At 37.8% G+C, this 15,988-nt stretch overlaps 2 protein-coding genes across 2 annotated transcripts; one reads left to right on the forward strand and one right to left on the reverse strand.

Annotated features, from left to right (window-relative positions):
• Positions 1–2,662: 2,662 nt before the first annotated feature.
• LOC103967947 (arginine decarboxylase) lies at positions 2,663–5,896 on the forward strand. Its single transcript, XM_009381282.3, is given in 5 exon segments — positions 2,663–2,802; positions 2,882–2,962; positions 3,883–4,107; positions 4,109–4,441; positions 4,535–5,896. Coding segments are annotated over 5 exon segments (1,701 nt in total). The 5' UTR covers positions 2,663–2,766; the 3' UTR covers positions 5,561–5,896.
• Positions 5,897–12,617: 6,721 nt separating this feature from the next.
• On the reverse strand, positions 12,618–15,269 carry LOC103967946 (methyl-CpG-binding domain-containing protein 2). The gene is made up of 5 exons (XM_009381281.3): positions 15,040–15,269; positions 14,291–14,971; positions 14,146–14,199; positions 13,874–14,058; positions 12,618–13,178 (listed from the first exon to the last, which is right to left on the reverse strand). Exons 2-5 carry the CDS (start codon positions 14,938–14,940, stop codon positions 12,967–12,969), a joined length of 1,101 nt encoding a protein of 366 aa, XP_009379556.2. The 5' UTR covers positions 14,941–14,971; positions 15,040–15,269; the 3' UTR covers positions 12,618–12,966.
• Between the last annotated feature and the right edge of the window lie 719 nt (positions 15,270–15,988).

Consider the following 15,988-nt stretch of genomic DNA (forward strand, 5'->3'; position numbering starts at 1 on the left):
CACAATTTTGTATCTAGGGCAATCTTTGACAATTTGCCAACATTCCCATTTGTTGAATGATTTGTTATGGTTCTTTGCATTGTAGAATGATTGTGCTTGAAGTGTCTATAAAAATGTGGGATAAGATAGTATTAAAAAATACAGGTGTAACTGTAGACGTCGAAATTTCAATTTTCGTGTTTACAGTAACACAAATAAATAAATTAAAATATTGATGGGCGTGGAATGCATATAAATTACATAAGAAATTAAATAAATTAAAATATTGTTACCTCATCCGCTAAACTTGTCCCACTACGCAGATTACCAGAAGCATGAGAGATGGTGTTTTTCCAACAAGTAAAGGATGCGTTGAGTTTTTTCCAACGACCTGACCTTGAAGACCTTGACTAGATCTGGCATCTTTTCCATGTACATTGCAAAACGATTTCGTAATTTTACTCCACATTTCTCGCTTATCCATCTCATTACCCGTAATCGGGTCATGAGTAGTGCGAACCCAACATTCACACAACGTAACATCTTCAATGAGCTTCCACGAAGTCATTTTTTTCTCTCAAAGTGTACAAAATATTCAAATGTAGAAAGTGTAGAAGTAGAAATATTGAAATGTGGTGTAAGGTGGAAGATGAGGGTTAGGTATTTATAGAAAAAAAAAAATTTAATTTTTTAAAATTTTTCTGTATTTTTTAAAAAAATTTCATAATTTTTAATTAATTTTTAATAAATTTTAATGTTGTAATTAATCTAGACCGTTGGATTTGAAAAATAATCAAATCCAACAGCCAATCAGCTGCCATGTGGCCAACGGTCAAAATTCTGACCGTTTGGGCCTTTTTTTTTTTTGGGTGAAAAAAGCGTGGACCGTTGATCTGTGATCAGACAGGTCTATTTTAAAAGTCAAATTTAAATTTTTTTTACCGTTGGAAATCTAACGACCTACAAAAACTAGCCGTTGGAAATCCAACGACTCTGAGGAGGGCCACGTAGCCCTCAGCTATTCGAAGCCAAGTTGGCCTGAGATGCGGGGCCCGCCGCCTGCAACACGGTCTCCTACTCGCGCCCAGTCGCAAGTGTTGCGCACGCGCCAGCGTTTTGGACCGGCTTTTGGGTCTGTCCGAAATGGGCTGGCCTGCTGCCTGGCATGGGCTGGGTGCCAACCTGTTTCATGGGCTGGAGCTTTTGGACAGGGTGCCAGGCTGTTAATTGGACTAGGTGCTGGGCAAAAAAACCTCTGGTGGAACTGCTCTAACAGAACCACTTTCTTGGTTGTAAAGATTCCTCTGGCTATCTATTTATTTATTTATTTATTTTTATTTTTGTGTCTAAATTATTGTATGTTATACATTTGCAACTGCATTCTATACATTAAATGTGAATACGATTCACCAACTCTTGGAAACTTAGAGAATATACAAACAAACATAAAGGGGTCTGTCACCACGTGTGACATTATATTACCTTATATTACTATCCGACCAAAATTTTTTTATATGTATTGGTTTATCAAATTATATGTTATACATCGAGTTGGGCTGGATCAACCTGCACCCTCTTGGGTTCAAGTGTATCTTGCCTGAGCCCAATTGTTTCAGGCCTAGTCGATTTAAACCCAAAAGAAAAGCCATAACTCCATGCCCAATATTATCCAAATTATGCAGTAAGTTGAGGTAATTTAGGCTCATATCAGAGTGATCCACTACATTCAAACTAGAATGAAAGTGATCCAATCTACAAAAAAAACTGGTGTTCAGAAAATTATGTCCTTTTTTTTTTTTTTTTTTTTTTTTAAATTGATATTACTAATCTAAGTTCTAAGTTAGAATAGGAGGCGGTTGAAGAAGAAGACCTTTCGCCAAAAAAAAAAAAAAAAAAAAAGGGAAAAGAAGAAGACCTTATTCTTCAACGCAATTCACCATTTACAAAAAGATTGTCATTTGTCATGTATTGGTAAGAAAATGATAAACACACACCTTTTTCCAACTTAAATACACAGTTGTTTAATCATGTATGTTGTTCTCTTCGGTGGAAAAAAAGAGCATTTTGTGCAAGACTCAGACCTCCCTAATGATTAATGGAAAATGATAAATACATTTTTTTTTACTTCTCACATACATCTATTTAATTTTGTCCTTGTTTTCGCTTGATACATTTAATGTGGTGGCCAAAATTTTAAAAGAGTGTGAAAATCACTTCCATGAATAATTCATCAATAGAGTCTACTTCAAATAGGCATGGCAAACGGGTCGTGGTTTGTCATGTCCGTTTTGTTTTCATGTTATACCCATTATTTTAACAAATCGTATCGTGTCAAACCTGTTATTTTAACCAATACTTAAATAATTGATCTGATAACGGCCTAACTCATTAAGTCTCAAACTAAACTAATTTTGTATCATTTCATGTCTAGTTAACAAGACATTGTAGCCACTTAGTATTACAGTCTAATGGTATTCCTCTTTACTTGTAAGTAAGAGATCTTATGTTTGATTCTCGTGCAAAGATAAATTTGAACCACATTATTACTAAATGTAGATAATATAGTTTGATTCAAAAAAAAAAAAAAAAAAATGTAACCTCAAGGGACGGCTGAAAAAATGTTGTGTCTCTGCCCACGGGTACGCGTGAGAAATGAGGAATCTCACAAATCGAATCATTTTCCTTTGATCCAAAAAAAATAAAAAATAAAAATTAAAATAAAAAAAAGTAGAAAAAGGGATGTTGCGAAAAACATCCTTCTCAGGGTCTCTCCGCCACCACTGAACCATGTTTTCAACTTGCTCAGCATCGTCCTTAAACTTTGTAAGCTCTCTCTCTCTCTCTATCTCTCTCTCGATCTGTTGGTTCTCATTGTTATTAATTGACTGAGTTGTTTTTGCAGAGTAGTTTTCATTTGGGTCTTGGAAATAACTGGAATTTCAGGACTTGTGCAAGGCCAACCGCTTGTCTTTCCCAGTCCCAGGTATCTATCTATACGTTCTGCTCTGTCAACGCAACTACCTCGTTCATCTTTCCTTCTTTTGGCAAGAACCCAGTTCGAAATTTCCAGCTCTCGTGTACTCTTCGTTGTCCTGTTTTTTCTTTTCCTCCTCGTCTGTGGATAATGTTATCCATTTTGTTTCCTAGTTTGCTATGAAAAATGAAAAGTTTTTGTTGTCTTCTGTTTCGTATGTTGAAGATTGTCGATGTTTCTGTAAGGATGATTCAGAATAGTGAATATTAGAGTGGTTAAGAATCCATGTTGTAGATTATTACTTGTATAAAATGATGGTTTTGAAGAGTGTGAAACCATTGTCTAGACTCGAGGGATAATTCTCTGAGTCTGAAAAACACTACTGTGGAGAAAAATTTATTTTAATGTTGCAAATTTAAGAATTTCCATCAAAACGTGTTGTTGCCTGTGTGTGACTTTGTACAGTTGAGCTCCTTTCTTTTGGAGGCTATTAAGTTAATGGCAGTTTTCCATCGTTGGCGTCGGACTTGCTTTTATAGTTGGAGATATTAGAAATCGTGAAAGAAGTGAAAGCATTGATTTGATTTGCCATGATAAGGGTTATGGTTGACTAGTTTTTGGATAAGAATCAGTAGTTTGAATATGAAAGAAAAACGTTGAAAACAATCTTTGGAAACTTCTGGTGAATTTGTTAGCAGCTCAGTCTGGATTATATGCTTTAGAGCTGGAAATGATATCTCACTATGGTTTGTTTAATGTCGGAAATTGCTCTCTATAAGCTTATGAAACAACTGTGTGCTCTGGTTCACAAGTTTGTTTATCATGAATAGAGTAAACATGAGGACGTCAATGGAGGTCACAGATGGCCTGGAGGAGATTCTAATGGGTAGTAACGTCTGCATCCGTTTATTCTTCGAATCTTCTTGCAGGAAAGTGGGAATCTAGAGCCAATCAAGAAGCAAGATAAAATTAGTGGGATTGGAAAAACCAGGTCTGCCACGAAGGATCAGGTCGTCATTTCCAACTCTCAGGTTTCTCAGCAGGAGAGCTCCCCTCCACTGATTACTGCATTGAAGGCTTCAGCTGAACAAAGTGCTGCTACATTTCACTTCCCTGGGCACAACAGAGGTCGAGCCGCACCATCTTCTTTAACCTAAGCTTATTGGCTTAAAGCCATTTGTTCATGATTTGCCTGAGCTCCCTCATCTTGACGACCTCTTTTCCCCGAAAGGGCCCATTTTAGAAGCACAGCAACAGGCAGCCAGTCTCTTTGGGTCAACCGAGACATGGTTCCTTGTAGGAGGAACCACTTGTGGAATTCAGGCAGCAATTATGGCTACATGTTCCCCTGGAGAAATTTTAATTCTCCCTCGCAATTCGCATATATCAGCCATATCTGCTATGATATTGTCCGGTGCAGTACCTAAGTACATCATCCCGCATTATAATTTTCACTGGGACATTGCTGGTGGGGTCACTCCATCACAGGTAAGTCTATGTTGTTACCTTTCAAAGCATTTCATCGCTTGTAGAAAGATGTGGTGTTAGTCTGTATATGACCCAATTTGCTCGTTTTAACAGGTAGAGGCTGCAATCAAGGAAGTGGAGAAAGAAGGCCGAAAAGCAGCTGCAGTTTTGGTCACTTCCCCAACTTATCATGGTATATGCAGCAACGTGAGGGAGATAACCCAGTTCTGCCATTCTCATGGAATTCCTGTGATTGTTGATGAGGCTCATGGTGCACATCTAGGATTTCATCCCAAGATGCCATATTCGGCCATGCAGCAAGGTGCTGACCTAGCCGTGCAATCCACTCACAAGGTTCTCTGCTCTCTCACACAATCATCGATGTTGCATATGTCTGGGAGTATTGTAGATAGAGAAAGAATTTCAAGATGTCTTCAAACACTTCAAAGTAGTAGTCCTAGTTATCTGCTTCTGGCATCATTAGATGCTGCTAGAGCTCAAATTAGTGAAAATCCAGAAAATATTTTTGATAAGGCATTACAGTTGTCCATTGAAGTGAAGAATACGATAAGAAAGATTTCAGGTATTTCAGTTCTCGACCATCAAGGCTTCCCTAATTTCCCTTCAACTGATCCCCTGCGGCTTACCATAGGATTCCAGCAGCTTGGCTTGTCCGGTTATGAAGCTGATGAAATCTTGTACAAGGATCATGAAATCATTTGTGAACTTGTTGAAACCCAATCCATTACTTTTGCAATTAACCTTGGAACCTGTAGAGAGCATGTCCAGAGGTTATTGTCGGGAATAAAGCACCTGGTGGTCGCTTCTGCATCAACTCAGGCTGTTAAAAGGAAAGTGGAAGGAGTTGGTGAGTCTGCAATCTTTGCAGAAATTGAAACAAGCTTAGTTCCTAGAGATGCCTTTTTTAGTGGAAAAAGAAGAGTGAGGGTTGAAAACAGCCTTGGGGAAATTTGTGGGGAGCTTATATGTCCATATCCGCCTGGGATTCCGGTAATAATCCCCGGGGAGACTATCACAAAGAAAGCTTTGGATTATCTGCTACATGTTAGAAGCAAAGGTGCTGTAATCAGTGGAGCTTCTGATCCCGAACTCGCTTCCATAGTTGTCTGCAGCAAGTAATGCATTGCTTGGTTTGGGAGGGAGAAGGTGTAGGTACATTCCAAATTTTTTTCTGCTTCAAAAGATAGCAGCATATTACGTTTTTTTTTTTTTTTTTTTCTCTTTTTTTTTTAATATTTATATTAGCAATATTGGGGGAAGAAGAATTTGCATACAGGATCTCGAATGCAAGGGTAGATGTTCTTGAATATTTGTAACTTCAATTAACTGAAAAAACTCAAAAGATATCGTAAGATAGGATTCTAGAAGGAATAAGTTAAATTTATTAAGTAAAAAAGTCCAAACTCAATTTGGGTTGATTGCATCTGAATGAGAACATTCATAAATGTTTTGCTACTTCTTTCATTGGAAACACGGTTAAAATTTTTATTAAAATTCAAGTGTTTCCTACTTGGAATTACTTTTCCTAAAAACACTTGGAAATGCTTCTTAGTATCCAACATTGTTATAAATAGGTAAAAGTTAGAGTGATAACTTTTATTGGTGACAGGAGCGAAGTAGGTGTACAATATCACACTGTAACTATAACATAAGGGGATGACAAATAAAAGAGGGAGGGATAGCTAATGTTATTGATCTTTCTTGTTTTATCTGTATTTGGATAGTACACGGAACGCTCTATATATAGAGCAACTTTAGCACACAACTTTTGAAAAATACAATCTCCTTCATTTCCAAAATCCACATTACTATGTGGGTATTGAAAAATCTACCAATGTTTTCAATATCACTTTGGGCATTCATTAACCCACCAATATTTTTAACACTCCCCCTTGGATGCGCACATATCAACATCAGTTGCCTCGTTAAAACCTTGCTCGGAAAAACCCAGTAGGAAAAATCCTAATCGAAGGAAAAAGAGTACAATATGCATGTATCATGGATGCTCTTCCTGATATGTATCTCCTCCTAATTCTGTATTTGTCAAATTTATCTGATTGGTAAGTCGACGTAATCTGATACTTTGCACTAACTTCTGAAACATGCACTTTGGTAGAGATTTGGTGAACAAGTCTGCCAGATTTTCATTGGAATGGATTTTTTTGACTTCAATAACTTTAGCCTTCTAAAGCTCATGTGCATTGAAAAACTTTGGAGATATGTGTTTGGTCTTATCGCCCTTGATGAATCTTTCTTTCATTTGGGCAACACAAGCTGCATTCTCTTCATGGATGACAGTTGGAGTGTTTTTCTTTGAAGGTAGACCATATGAATTCCGAATGGATCATTGATCTTAACCAAACATTCATGACTTGCTTCATGTAAAGTAAGTATTTATGAATTATTTGAAGATGTAGCAACTAATGTTTGCTTTGTTGAGCGCCATGAGATTGTTGTATCTCCATTCTTGAACACATATCCAGTTTGTGAGCGGGTTTTATGTGGATCAGAGAGAAAACCAGCATTTGCATATCCGACAATGATCTTGTCATTTGTGGATTTCTCTAAGTAGAAGAGACCCATGTCTGTTGTCCCACAAAGGTATCACAATACATCTTTGACTCCCTTCCAGTGACGAATTGTTGGAGCAAAGCTATACCTTGCTAACAAGTTGACTGAATAGGCTATATCTGGTCTAGTACATTGTGCTAAATACAATAAAGCACCTATTGCACTTAAATATGGAACTTTGGGACTAAGGACCAATTCATCATCTTCTTTTGGACGGAATGGATCTTTCTTAACGTTCAAAGAACGAATGACCATTGGTGTGCTTAGTGGATAAGCCATGTCCATGCCAAATTGCTTTAGGATTTTTTCAACTGTAAGCTGATTGGTCGACCAAAATTTCATTAACACAATGCTTGATATGTAGGCCGGGACAAAATTTTGTTTTTTTAGGGTCTTTCATTTCAAATTTGTTTTTCAGATATTTAGCAGTTTTATTGAGCTCTTCAGGGGTTCCAACTAAGTTAATATCATCAACATATATTGCCACTATAGCAAATCTAGAGTTGAATTTCTTAATGAACACACAAGGGCAAATGACATTGTTGATATACCCTTCTTTGATCAAATACTCACTGAGACGATTATACCACATTCGTCCAGATTGTTTCAACCTATACAATGATCGTCTTAATTTGATTAAGAGCATACCTCGTGGTTTGTTAGTTGTTTCAAGCAACTTAAGTCCTTCTGGGACTTTCATTTATATATCAGTATCTAATTCTCCATATAGATAGCGGTGATGACATCCATAAGTCGCATGTTAAGTTTTTCTGAAACCACTAAACTTATTAAGTAACAGAACGTAATTGCGTCCATTATAGGAGAGTATGTCTCCTTATAATCAATTTTAGGTCTTTGAGAAAAACCTTGTGTAACGAGTCGTGCTTTATATCTTGCAATCTCATTTTTCTCATTGCGTTTTCTTATGAATACCCATTTGTAACCCACGGGGTTTACACCAGACGGGGTTTGACTACTAGTCCAAAAACATTTACCTTTCCAAGGAATTTAATTCTGCCTAGATTGCATCTTTCACTTAGGCCAATCTTGTCTCTGTTTGCATTCATCAACAAAGTGGGGCTCAAGATCATCACTTAATATGATTTCATTGGCTACTACGAATGCGAACATGTCGTCGATGATTATTTCATTCTGATCCCACAATTCATTAGTACAAGTATAATTTATGGAGATTTCTTTGCTTTCATGTACCTCTGTGTCTTTAGGTACATGTGTCTCATCAAGGACATTTTCTTTTTCTGAAAGTATAGAATCATGAATTGTGGATTTGTCATTCATTTTCTCTTCTTGAATGATTTCATTTGGATTCAGTTGTGCCCTTATCTTTCTCTTTCGAGGGGCTGAATCTTTTGAACCTGGAGGTCTACCACGCTTCAGGCGTGCACCAGATGAATCATTCACTGCCACTTTATTTTGTCCAACAGGGACATCAATTCTTGCAGTTGCATTTTCAACTGGTATATGTGATTTTGTCACTTTCATAGCATCATTAAATGCATCTGGCATTTTATTGGCAATACTTTGAAGATGAACGATCATTTTTACTTCATTTTCACATTGAATGCTTCGAGGATCAAAATGAGATAAGGTGGGAACAACCCATATCAGCTCTTACCGTTCTTCTGGAATGGTCTTTTCTCTCCCTAATGACGGGAAGACTCTCTCATCAAAGTGACAATCAGCAAAATAAGCTGTAAACATATAATCTGTCAAGGGTTCCAAATTTCTAATGATAGATGGTGAATTAAAACCCACATTAATTCCTAGTCGACGCTGAGGTCTCATTTTAGTGCATTGTGGTGGTGCAATAGGTACATAAACATCACAACCAAAAACTCATAAATGTGAAATGTTTGGCTGATGTCCAAACACGAGTTGTACCGAGGAGTATTGATGGTTGGCTATAGGTCTTAATCGAACCAATGATGAAGCATGTAAGATGACATGTCCCCATGCAGAGATTGGCAATTTTGTTTTCATGAGCAGAGTGCAAGCTATTAACTGAAGCCGCTTGATTAATGCTTCTGCTAAACCATTTTGATTATGGACATGAGGAACATGGTGTTCAACATCAATGCCCAATGTCATGCAGTAATCATCAAAGGTTTGAGACGTAAATTCACCAGCGTGATCAAGTCGGATTGACTTAATAGGGTAATCTGGGAACTGTGCTTGCAACTTAATTATCTGAACAAGAAGTCTCGTAAAAACTACATTCCGAGTAGACAAGAGACAAACATATGACCATCGGGTAGATGCATCAACCAAAACCACAAATTATTGAAATGGTCCACATGATGGTTGAATAAGACTACAAATACCCCCCTTGAATTCTTTGTAGAAATGATGGGGATTCAACATCAACCTTTAGTTGTGATGGTCTAATTACCAACTTCACATGAGAACAAGCCTTGCAAGGATTATCATTTGAGATAGCAATGTGTCTACTCAATAATGGAAGTCCATTAGAGTTGGTAATGATCATACGCATTATGGTAGATCCTGGGTGACCCAGACGGTCATACCAAAGCATGTAAACTTTTGAATCAATGAACTTATGGTTCATGACAGTATGTGATTCAACTGTCTTCATGTATGTATAATACAATCCACTCATCAAACCATGCAACTTCTCCAATATACGCTTCTGGGTATCATTGGAGGTAATGCATAGATACTCCACATTTTCTGCACTTTTTGTTTCAATGTGGTATCCATTTAAACGTATGTCTTTAAAACTCAACAAATTTCGAGTAGATCGAGTAGCTTACAACGCATTCTGTATAGACAATATTGTTCTATTTGGTAACATAATATGGGGTTTCCCTAAGCCTTCAATTACATCTGAAAGGCCTAATATTGTTGTTACCCTTACTTTTGTAAGCATCAATCTTGAGAAATACTTTCGATCTCGAAGTATTGTATGCGTGGTTGCGCAGTCTACAAGACAAATATCTCCACCATTTCTCATGTTTTGAGAATGATCATAGTTTTTATCCATGCTCTCTGAGTAAGGGAATCACAGTTAAAAGCAAATTATAATAGGAAATTTAAACATCACTTTTATTGAATTTGAAATGCTAGTTTTGAACTACAAGTTTAGTACATCAAACATAAACAATTTAGTCGAACCGGTATACTTCATTCCCCATTTCCACAATAAACTGAAACATCTAGGTGGGTTGCATTCAACTGCCTTGATAAGTCACAAACTGGTTCAGGTATTTCCATGGGTTTAGCCTGGTCGAGAAAATTGGTCTCGACAGCCTTTTCCTTGATAGAGGCTTGATATAGATCCACCATATGTTATGGGGTACGACAAGTCTGCGCCCAGTGTCCATTGCCACCACACCTATAGTAGGCTTTTTCAGAGTTTCTGGGAGCATTGTTCATATGAGTTTTGCCTTTGTGGCGATTCACATTTTTAAAGCTCGGGCCTGAATTATGCCTTGGAACCTAGTTGTGAAACTGGACACCATGATTCTTGCCTTTCTTGTTCCACCGTCCTCGTCTGTGGCCATGTCATCATTTATGATTATTGTCACCAGAGGATGTGGCGTTCACTTCGAGGGAAGCAGCATTCACTTCTGAGAATGGTACAGACCCAGTAGGTCAGGGCTGATGATTTTTCATCAGGAGCTCATTCTTTTATTCAACTACCAAGAGCACAGATATTAGTTGGTTGTATTCAATGAAACCTCGCTCTCTATAATGTTGCTACAGGAGCACGTTTGAGGCATGAAAGGTGCTGAAAGTCTTTTCGAGCATATCATCCTCAGTTATGGTTTCCCCACAGAGTTTCATCTGGGAGCTAATTTTGAACATCGCAGAATTGTACTCAGCCATTAACTTGAAATCCTCGATCCTTAGGTAAGTCCACTCATTACGAGCTCTTGGAAGAATCACCATTTTCTGGTGATTATATCTGTTTCACAATGCCTTCTAGAGTGCTAACGGATATTCAATCGTTAGGTACTTACTTTTTAATACTTCATCAAGGTGGCGACGGATAAAGATCATGGCCTTCACCTGATCTTGAGAAGATGCACTGTTCCCCTCCTTGATTGTTTCTCCAAGATTCCCCTACCTCCAAATAGATCTGGGTATCCACTACCCAGGTAAGGTAGTTCTTCCCAGTAATGTCTAGGGTAACAAAATCAAGTTTTACCAAGTTCGCCATTTTCTGTTCTAAAAGAAAACTGAGACTATGTAAGAACTTGGAATAATATGTATTCTGGAGGTATGTAGTGTTAGAACTTCTGGTTCTTACAAATTTTTCATTTTGATCTTCAGGCCAAAATGATAAGCACTCGAAACTTCAGGCTCAAGATTTTGAAGATGAATGAGGAGGGCGATTGTACCGCCTCATTCTCATTGAAATAACATAACATAGGATGAACGATTATTCCGCACCACTCAAGTAACAGGAAAATTTAAATACGCAAAGCAGGGTGGGCGATTATACCGCACCACCTAAAATTGCAATGAAATTAAACACCAGACAAATTTAAATATGCAGGGTGGTGTGAGCGATTATACCGTTCCACCTAAAATTTGTAATAAAATTAGATCTGCAATCCAAGATAGGCGATGATACTGAACCATCTTGGATTGCAATAAGATTAAATTTGCAGTTCAAGATGGGCGATTGTACCGCACCATCTTGGATTGCAGTAAAATTAACATAAATAAACACTAGGTTAGTAATCAAGATCTACACCAAACAAGAAATCAAAGATATATGTAACTGTTAGGTTGAGAACTAAAAGCAGGCATGGTGCAAATAGTTCTTCGCGAGGGTATATCCAGCAGTTGATACTGAGGAACAAGATGAACAGTAAAATCCTTACAGGAAACTTTTTTTTTTCTCTTTCGTTTGGCAAAGAGAAATGAGAAAATGGTTAGATTTTAGAGAGTCGTGTTGATAACGTGTTATAAATAGATAAAAGTTAGAGAGATAACTTTTACTAGTGACAGGAGTGAAGCAGGTGTAAAATATCACTATAACAATAACACAAGGGGATGACAAATAAAAGAGGGAGCGATAGATAATGTTATTGATCTTTCTTGTTCTATCTGTATTTTGATAGTATACGGAGCGCTCTATTTATAGAGTAACTCCAACACACAACTTTTGAAAAATACGATCTCCTTCATTTCCAAAGTCCACATTACTAAGTGGGTATTGAAAAATCTACCAATATTTTCAATATCACTGTGGGCATTCATTAACCCACCAATATTTTCAACAAACATTTGTTTTTCTAGAACGTGCTTTTGCGACCCAAACGCAGTCATAAACACACTTTTAACCATTTCAAAAGCAAATATCAAACAAGCTCTTAGCCTGGCTGACTCAGAGAATGTCCAATGAAATATACAAATTAAATAGACAAAAATGTATTATGCTAACTTAGTGCGACCCAATATAGCTATCCAGTTTGAAATATTGCCTACTTGGGGAGGGTAGGAATAAGTGACTCATCAAAATCTTGAACAGAAAAATACATTCCCTCCCAAAGGACTGATTGACTGCTCACACAAGAGACGCAACTTTGCACTGGAAATATCTCTTCCTCAAAAGTTGAAAACTCACAAGCCACTTTTGGAGTGCATCAATAAATACTGCCATATCCATATACATGTAAAATTGTTCTTTGGATCTGACATGGCTTAATACAAAGTGGATTTCCTTTCTATGATGTCCTTTTTTTTTGTACATATCAAAGGAAATCAACCCTACAAAACTCCTACACACCAAAATGTTCTCATTCCTTTTTCTTCCTCATACGAGTTCAAAACCTTCCCTTTTCTTCTCCGGATATACTGTATACAACTGTGTACTAACAGGCGTACCAGGGCCGAAAACACAAAATGAACATTCATTCACCAATAATGACAATTTGGTCACAACTCTGTAGATGAGTACTGTTTCAAGATTGATCAGGTCTTTCTGGACTTGACTCCATGCTAATGTTCGGATCTGCCTTGTAAGTCTTTGATGATGGAGTTCTTGTTGCTCGCTTCTTTGTCGGTCGAACAGAGGGATCAAACAGAGGTTCCCTTGCTTCTGGAGGAGGGAGTGCTAGCCGACGAGGTTGCAATTCTGGACCGTCAACTGGACCAACACATGCTACTGGATTTACTGCAGTAGAGAGACAAAACTATGAGTTTTGTGTTATTAATTCTTTTTCTGCAAGCAATGAAAGATACCATCCCTGAAGAAATAGGACGTCTAAAATCGAAAGGTCTCTATGTCAATGTCTTCATTCCCTCCCTGAATTTCATATATTACCTTATACTAATTGTCATTATATCGTTCACGTCCAAGAAGCAAGAAAGTTCTGTTATACCAAATAGACGTGAAGGAACAGGATGAACAGTATATGGAAATGGCATCACACTTTGCGGCATTACTATCGAGTGTAAATTTCCAAACGCATAAACTGACCAACCCTTCTATCGAGATGCCTTAGAGACCATAGCTATTAAGTAAAATACCAGAAAGCAAAACCCAAATATTTTACAAAGTACACAGGGCATTCCAACAAACACTTCCCCTAATTTTCTTGACAGATACTTTAGACTTCAGCAAGCAGGAATCAGTGAAAGCGTTTTCACTCATTAGAACAATAATTTGGTTTTAGACATCAGGAATGATTGCCATTATATATAGAATCATCAGGATAGAATGCCATTAAATACAGACTCATCAGGAAAGAATAGCATTCTATATCTACTCAGGGGAAAAATATCTGAGGGAAAACAAAAGCCACAACTTAGAATAAAGCATTTAAAAGCACAGAAGTACACATTGCATAAGAAATCATAAGGTCATACTTTCTTCACCAGGTGCAAGAAGTCTAGGTGTATCAGCAGAGTCTGTCAAATGAGCAGTATGCTTCTTCGAGTAATTGTCAGAACGTTTTCTCACATAATTTTCCTGCAAAGGCTTCGGAGTTACAAATGAGAACTGTGACATGTTCACTCCTGCATCCATATACTCGGGATGTTGAAGCAAATACCTGAAAATTCAAAACCAGCATAATTAACTATCAACCAAATGAGTGAAGAAATTCAAGCTGAACTAAACAAGAATCACAGAAACACACTTCTGGATCTCCACCGACGAACGAAGCTTCTTGCCTGTTGGCGATTCATAGTACCTGAACACACAAAATAGTGAAATGCGAGTGTCACAAAACTAAGTTGCATGTTGGCAATGCCGATGATAATGTTGCACGACAGATTACATACACGTCTGCGAATCGGGTGCCTCCTTCACCTCTGATCCTGAGCAATCGCTGCCATCCACGCGGGGGCTGAGCAATGTTGGGCTTATCAATGGCCCAGAGCCTGCTCCCATCCTGAGTAATGTCTTCCGGGTCATCACAAGACACCAAATCCCGCCATTCGCGCGCAGTTTCGCAGTAAAAGGGCTCTTCCAGAATATGCTCACGAATTTCCTCATACTTCTCCTTCGACGGAATGAGCCTCCATTTGAAGCAATTGGCACACTGCACGGTGAAAGCCCCAACCGACGGCAAAACCCTAGGTGGGTGATTAAACGGATATGTCCATGGAAACGACATTGGGTTGTTCGGGTGATCAAACGTAGACGAAATGAGGGTTTTGGCATTGTCATGCACTGTGTCTGCGGCATTGGCATTGGCTGCTGCAGTTGCAGGGTCATACAGCACCAGCTCGTTCGATTGGAGATGGGTTCGAAGGGTTTCATCGTCCGAACCCGAATCCGAATCCGACGAAGTGGAAGAAGAAGATGGAGGGACGTCGATGGCGTCTTGGGGAGGCGTATTTTGTTCTTCTTCCCTCCTGAGCTTCTTGAACGTTATCTTACAGGGATTTCGAGAATCCATGGAAACGGCACAGAAATTTCTTGAATCCATGGATAACGAAACAGCAGATCTCAAACACCTCCTGCAAACAAAATACCCATGAGAAAAAATGGAAGATTTCGAAAGACCCAGATCTAGTTTAACGCTTACAAGGATGATGAGAGATCTGCGAGGATGATGATGAAGGTGGAGGGGTAGAATCGATCAGGGACGTTGGTTACAAAGAAATGCGCAGATCAGAGGTGAGAGCAGGTACTCTGCATCATCATCCAGTGACTGGAGCCTGGAGGTTCAACCCTGGTCCTGGGTGAGAAGATGGAATAATGAAGAGGGAGTCCAGAAGGAAGGAGATTATGGCTGGTGGGTGGATCATTTGTCACAAATATGATTTGTGCACAATTTTCTACTTTCCTTCTTTTTTTTTTTTTTTTTTTTTGGTTTTGGGTTACTTTAATTACTGCAGTTTTTAGTTTATTAAACTTTGTTTCAGTCATGGTAATTTGGATTTATTTGGAAGGTGAATTTTTACGGAGAAACACCTTTATGTGCTTGTATATAAAGTCTTAAAGTGATTTTATCGAATTATTTAGTGTTACGGTTTAGTGATATTTCTCTTTACTTGTAAATGAAATGTTCGATTGTCGTCAAAGACGAATTTGAACCACATCATAGCTAGCCCATTATGAAACTTAGCCCACTCTTACGTCCCTTTAATGTCAATAATATTGTTTGTTAAAGAAATGATTTTATGAAAACATCATGTCCTTCTTTTCATAATCTAAACTCAAATAATATTTGAATTGAAAATGAGTCCAAATTTCTCTAATGCATCGGAAAAATAAAACTCATACTTAAACCTTAGGTCTAAATGCATTCAAATTATGAGATTTGAGTTCTAGATGATGCTCAAGTTAGCAAAGAAATTCAAGCAACAAAAATAAGATTTGCATTTTGACTCGTATCGTCTTCAATGCATATATACCTGAATTGTCAAAACTCAAAATTCAATGTTTTTTTTTCCTCCAATGCAAAGACTCAAAATATTAAAAATTAAAAAAATAAAAATAAAAAATAAAAATAAAAAAACCTCGAACTCATC

Source organism: the organism of the source record quoted next, unplaced genomic scaffold (assembly GCF_019419815.1).
Source record: "Pyrus x bretschneideri cultivar Hongxiangsu unplaced genomic scaffold, Pyrus_bretschneideri_v1 Contig36, whole genome shotgun sequence".
In the NCBI taxonomy this organism is placed as follows: Eukaryota; Viridiplantae; Streptophyta; class Magnoliopsida; order Rosales; family Rosaceae; genus Pyrus; species Pyrus x bretschneideri.

Coding starts and splice junctions, on each gene's coding strand:
- LOC103967946 (XM_009381281.3), bottom strand. CDS start 14,940: ATGGATTCAAGAAATTTCTGTGCCGTTTCCATGGATTCTCGAAATCCC. Junction 14,200..14,290: donor GGCACCCGATTCGCAGACGT/GTATGTAATCTG, acceptor TTGTGTGTTCAG/GTACTATGAATCGCCAACAG. Junction 13,179..13,873: donor TCTTGCACCTGGTGAAGAAA/GTATGACCTTAT, acceptor TCTCTACTGCAG/TAAATCCAGTAGCATGTGTT.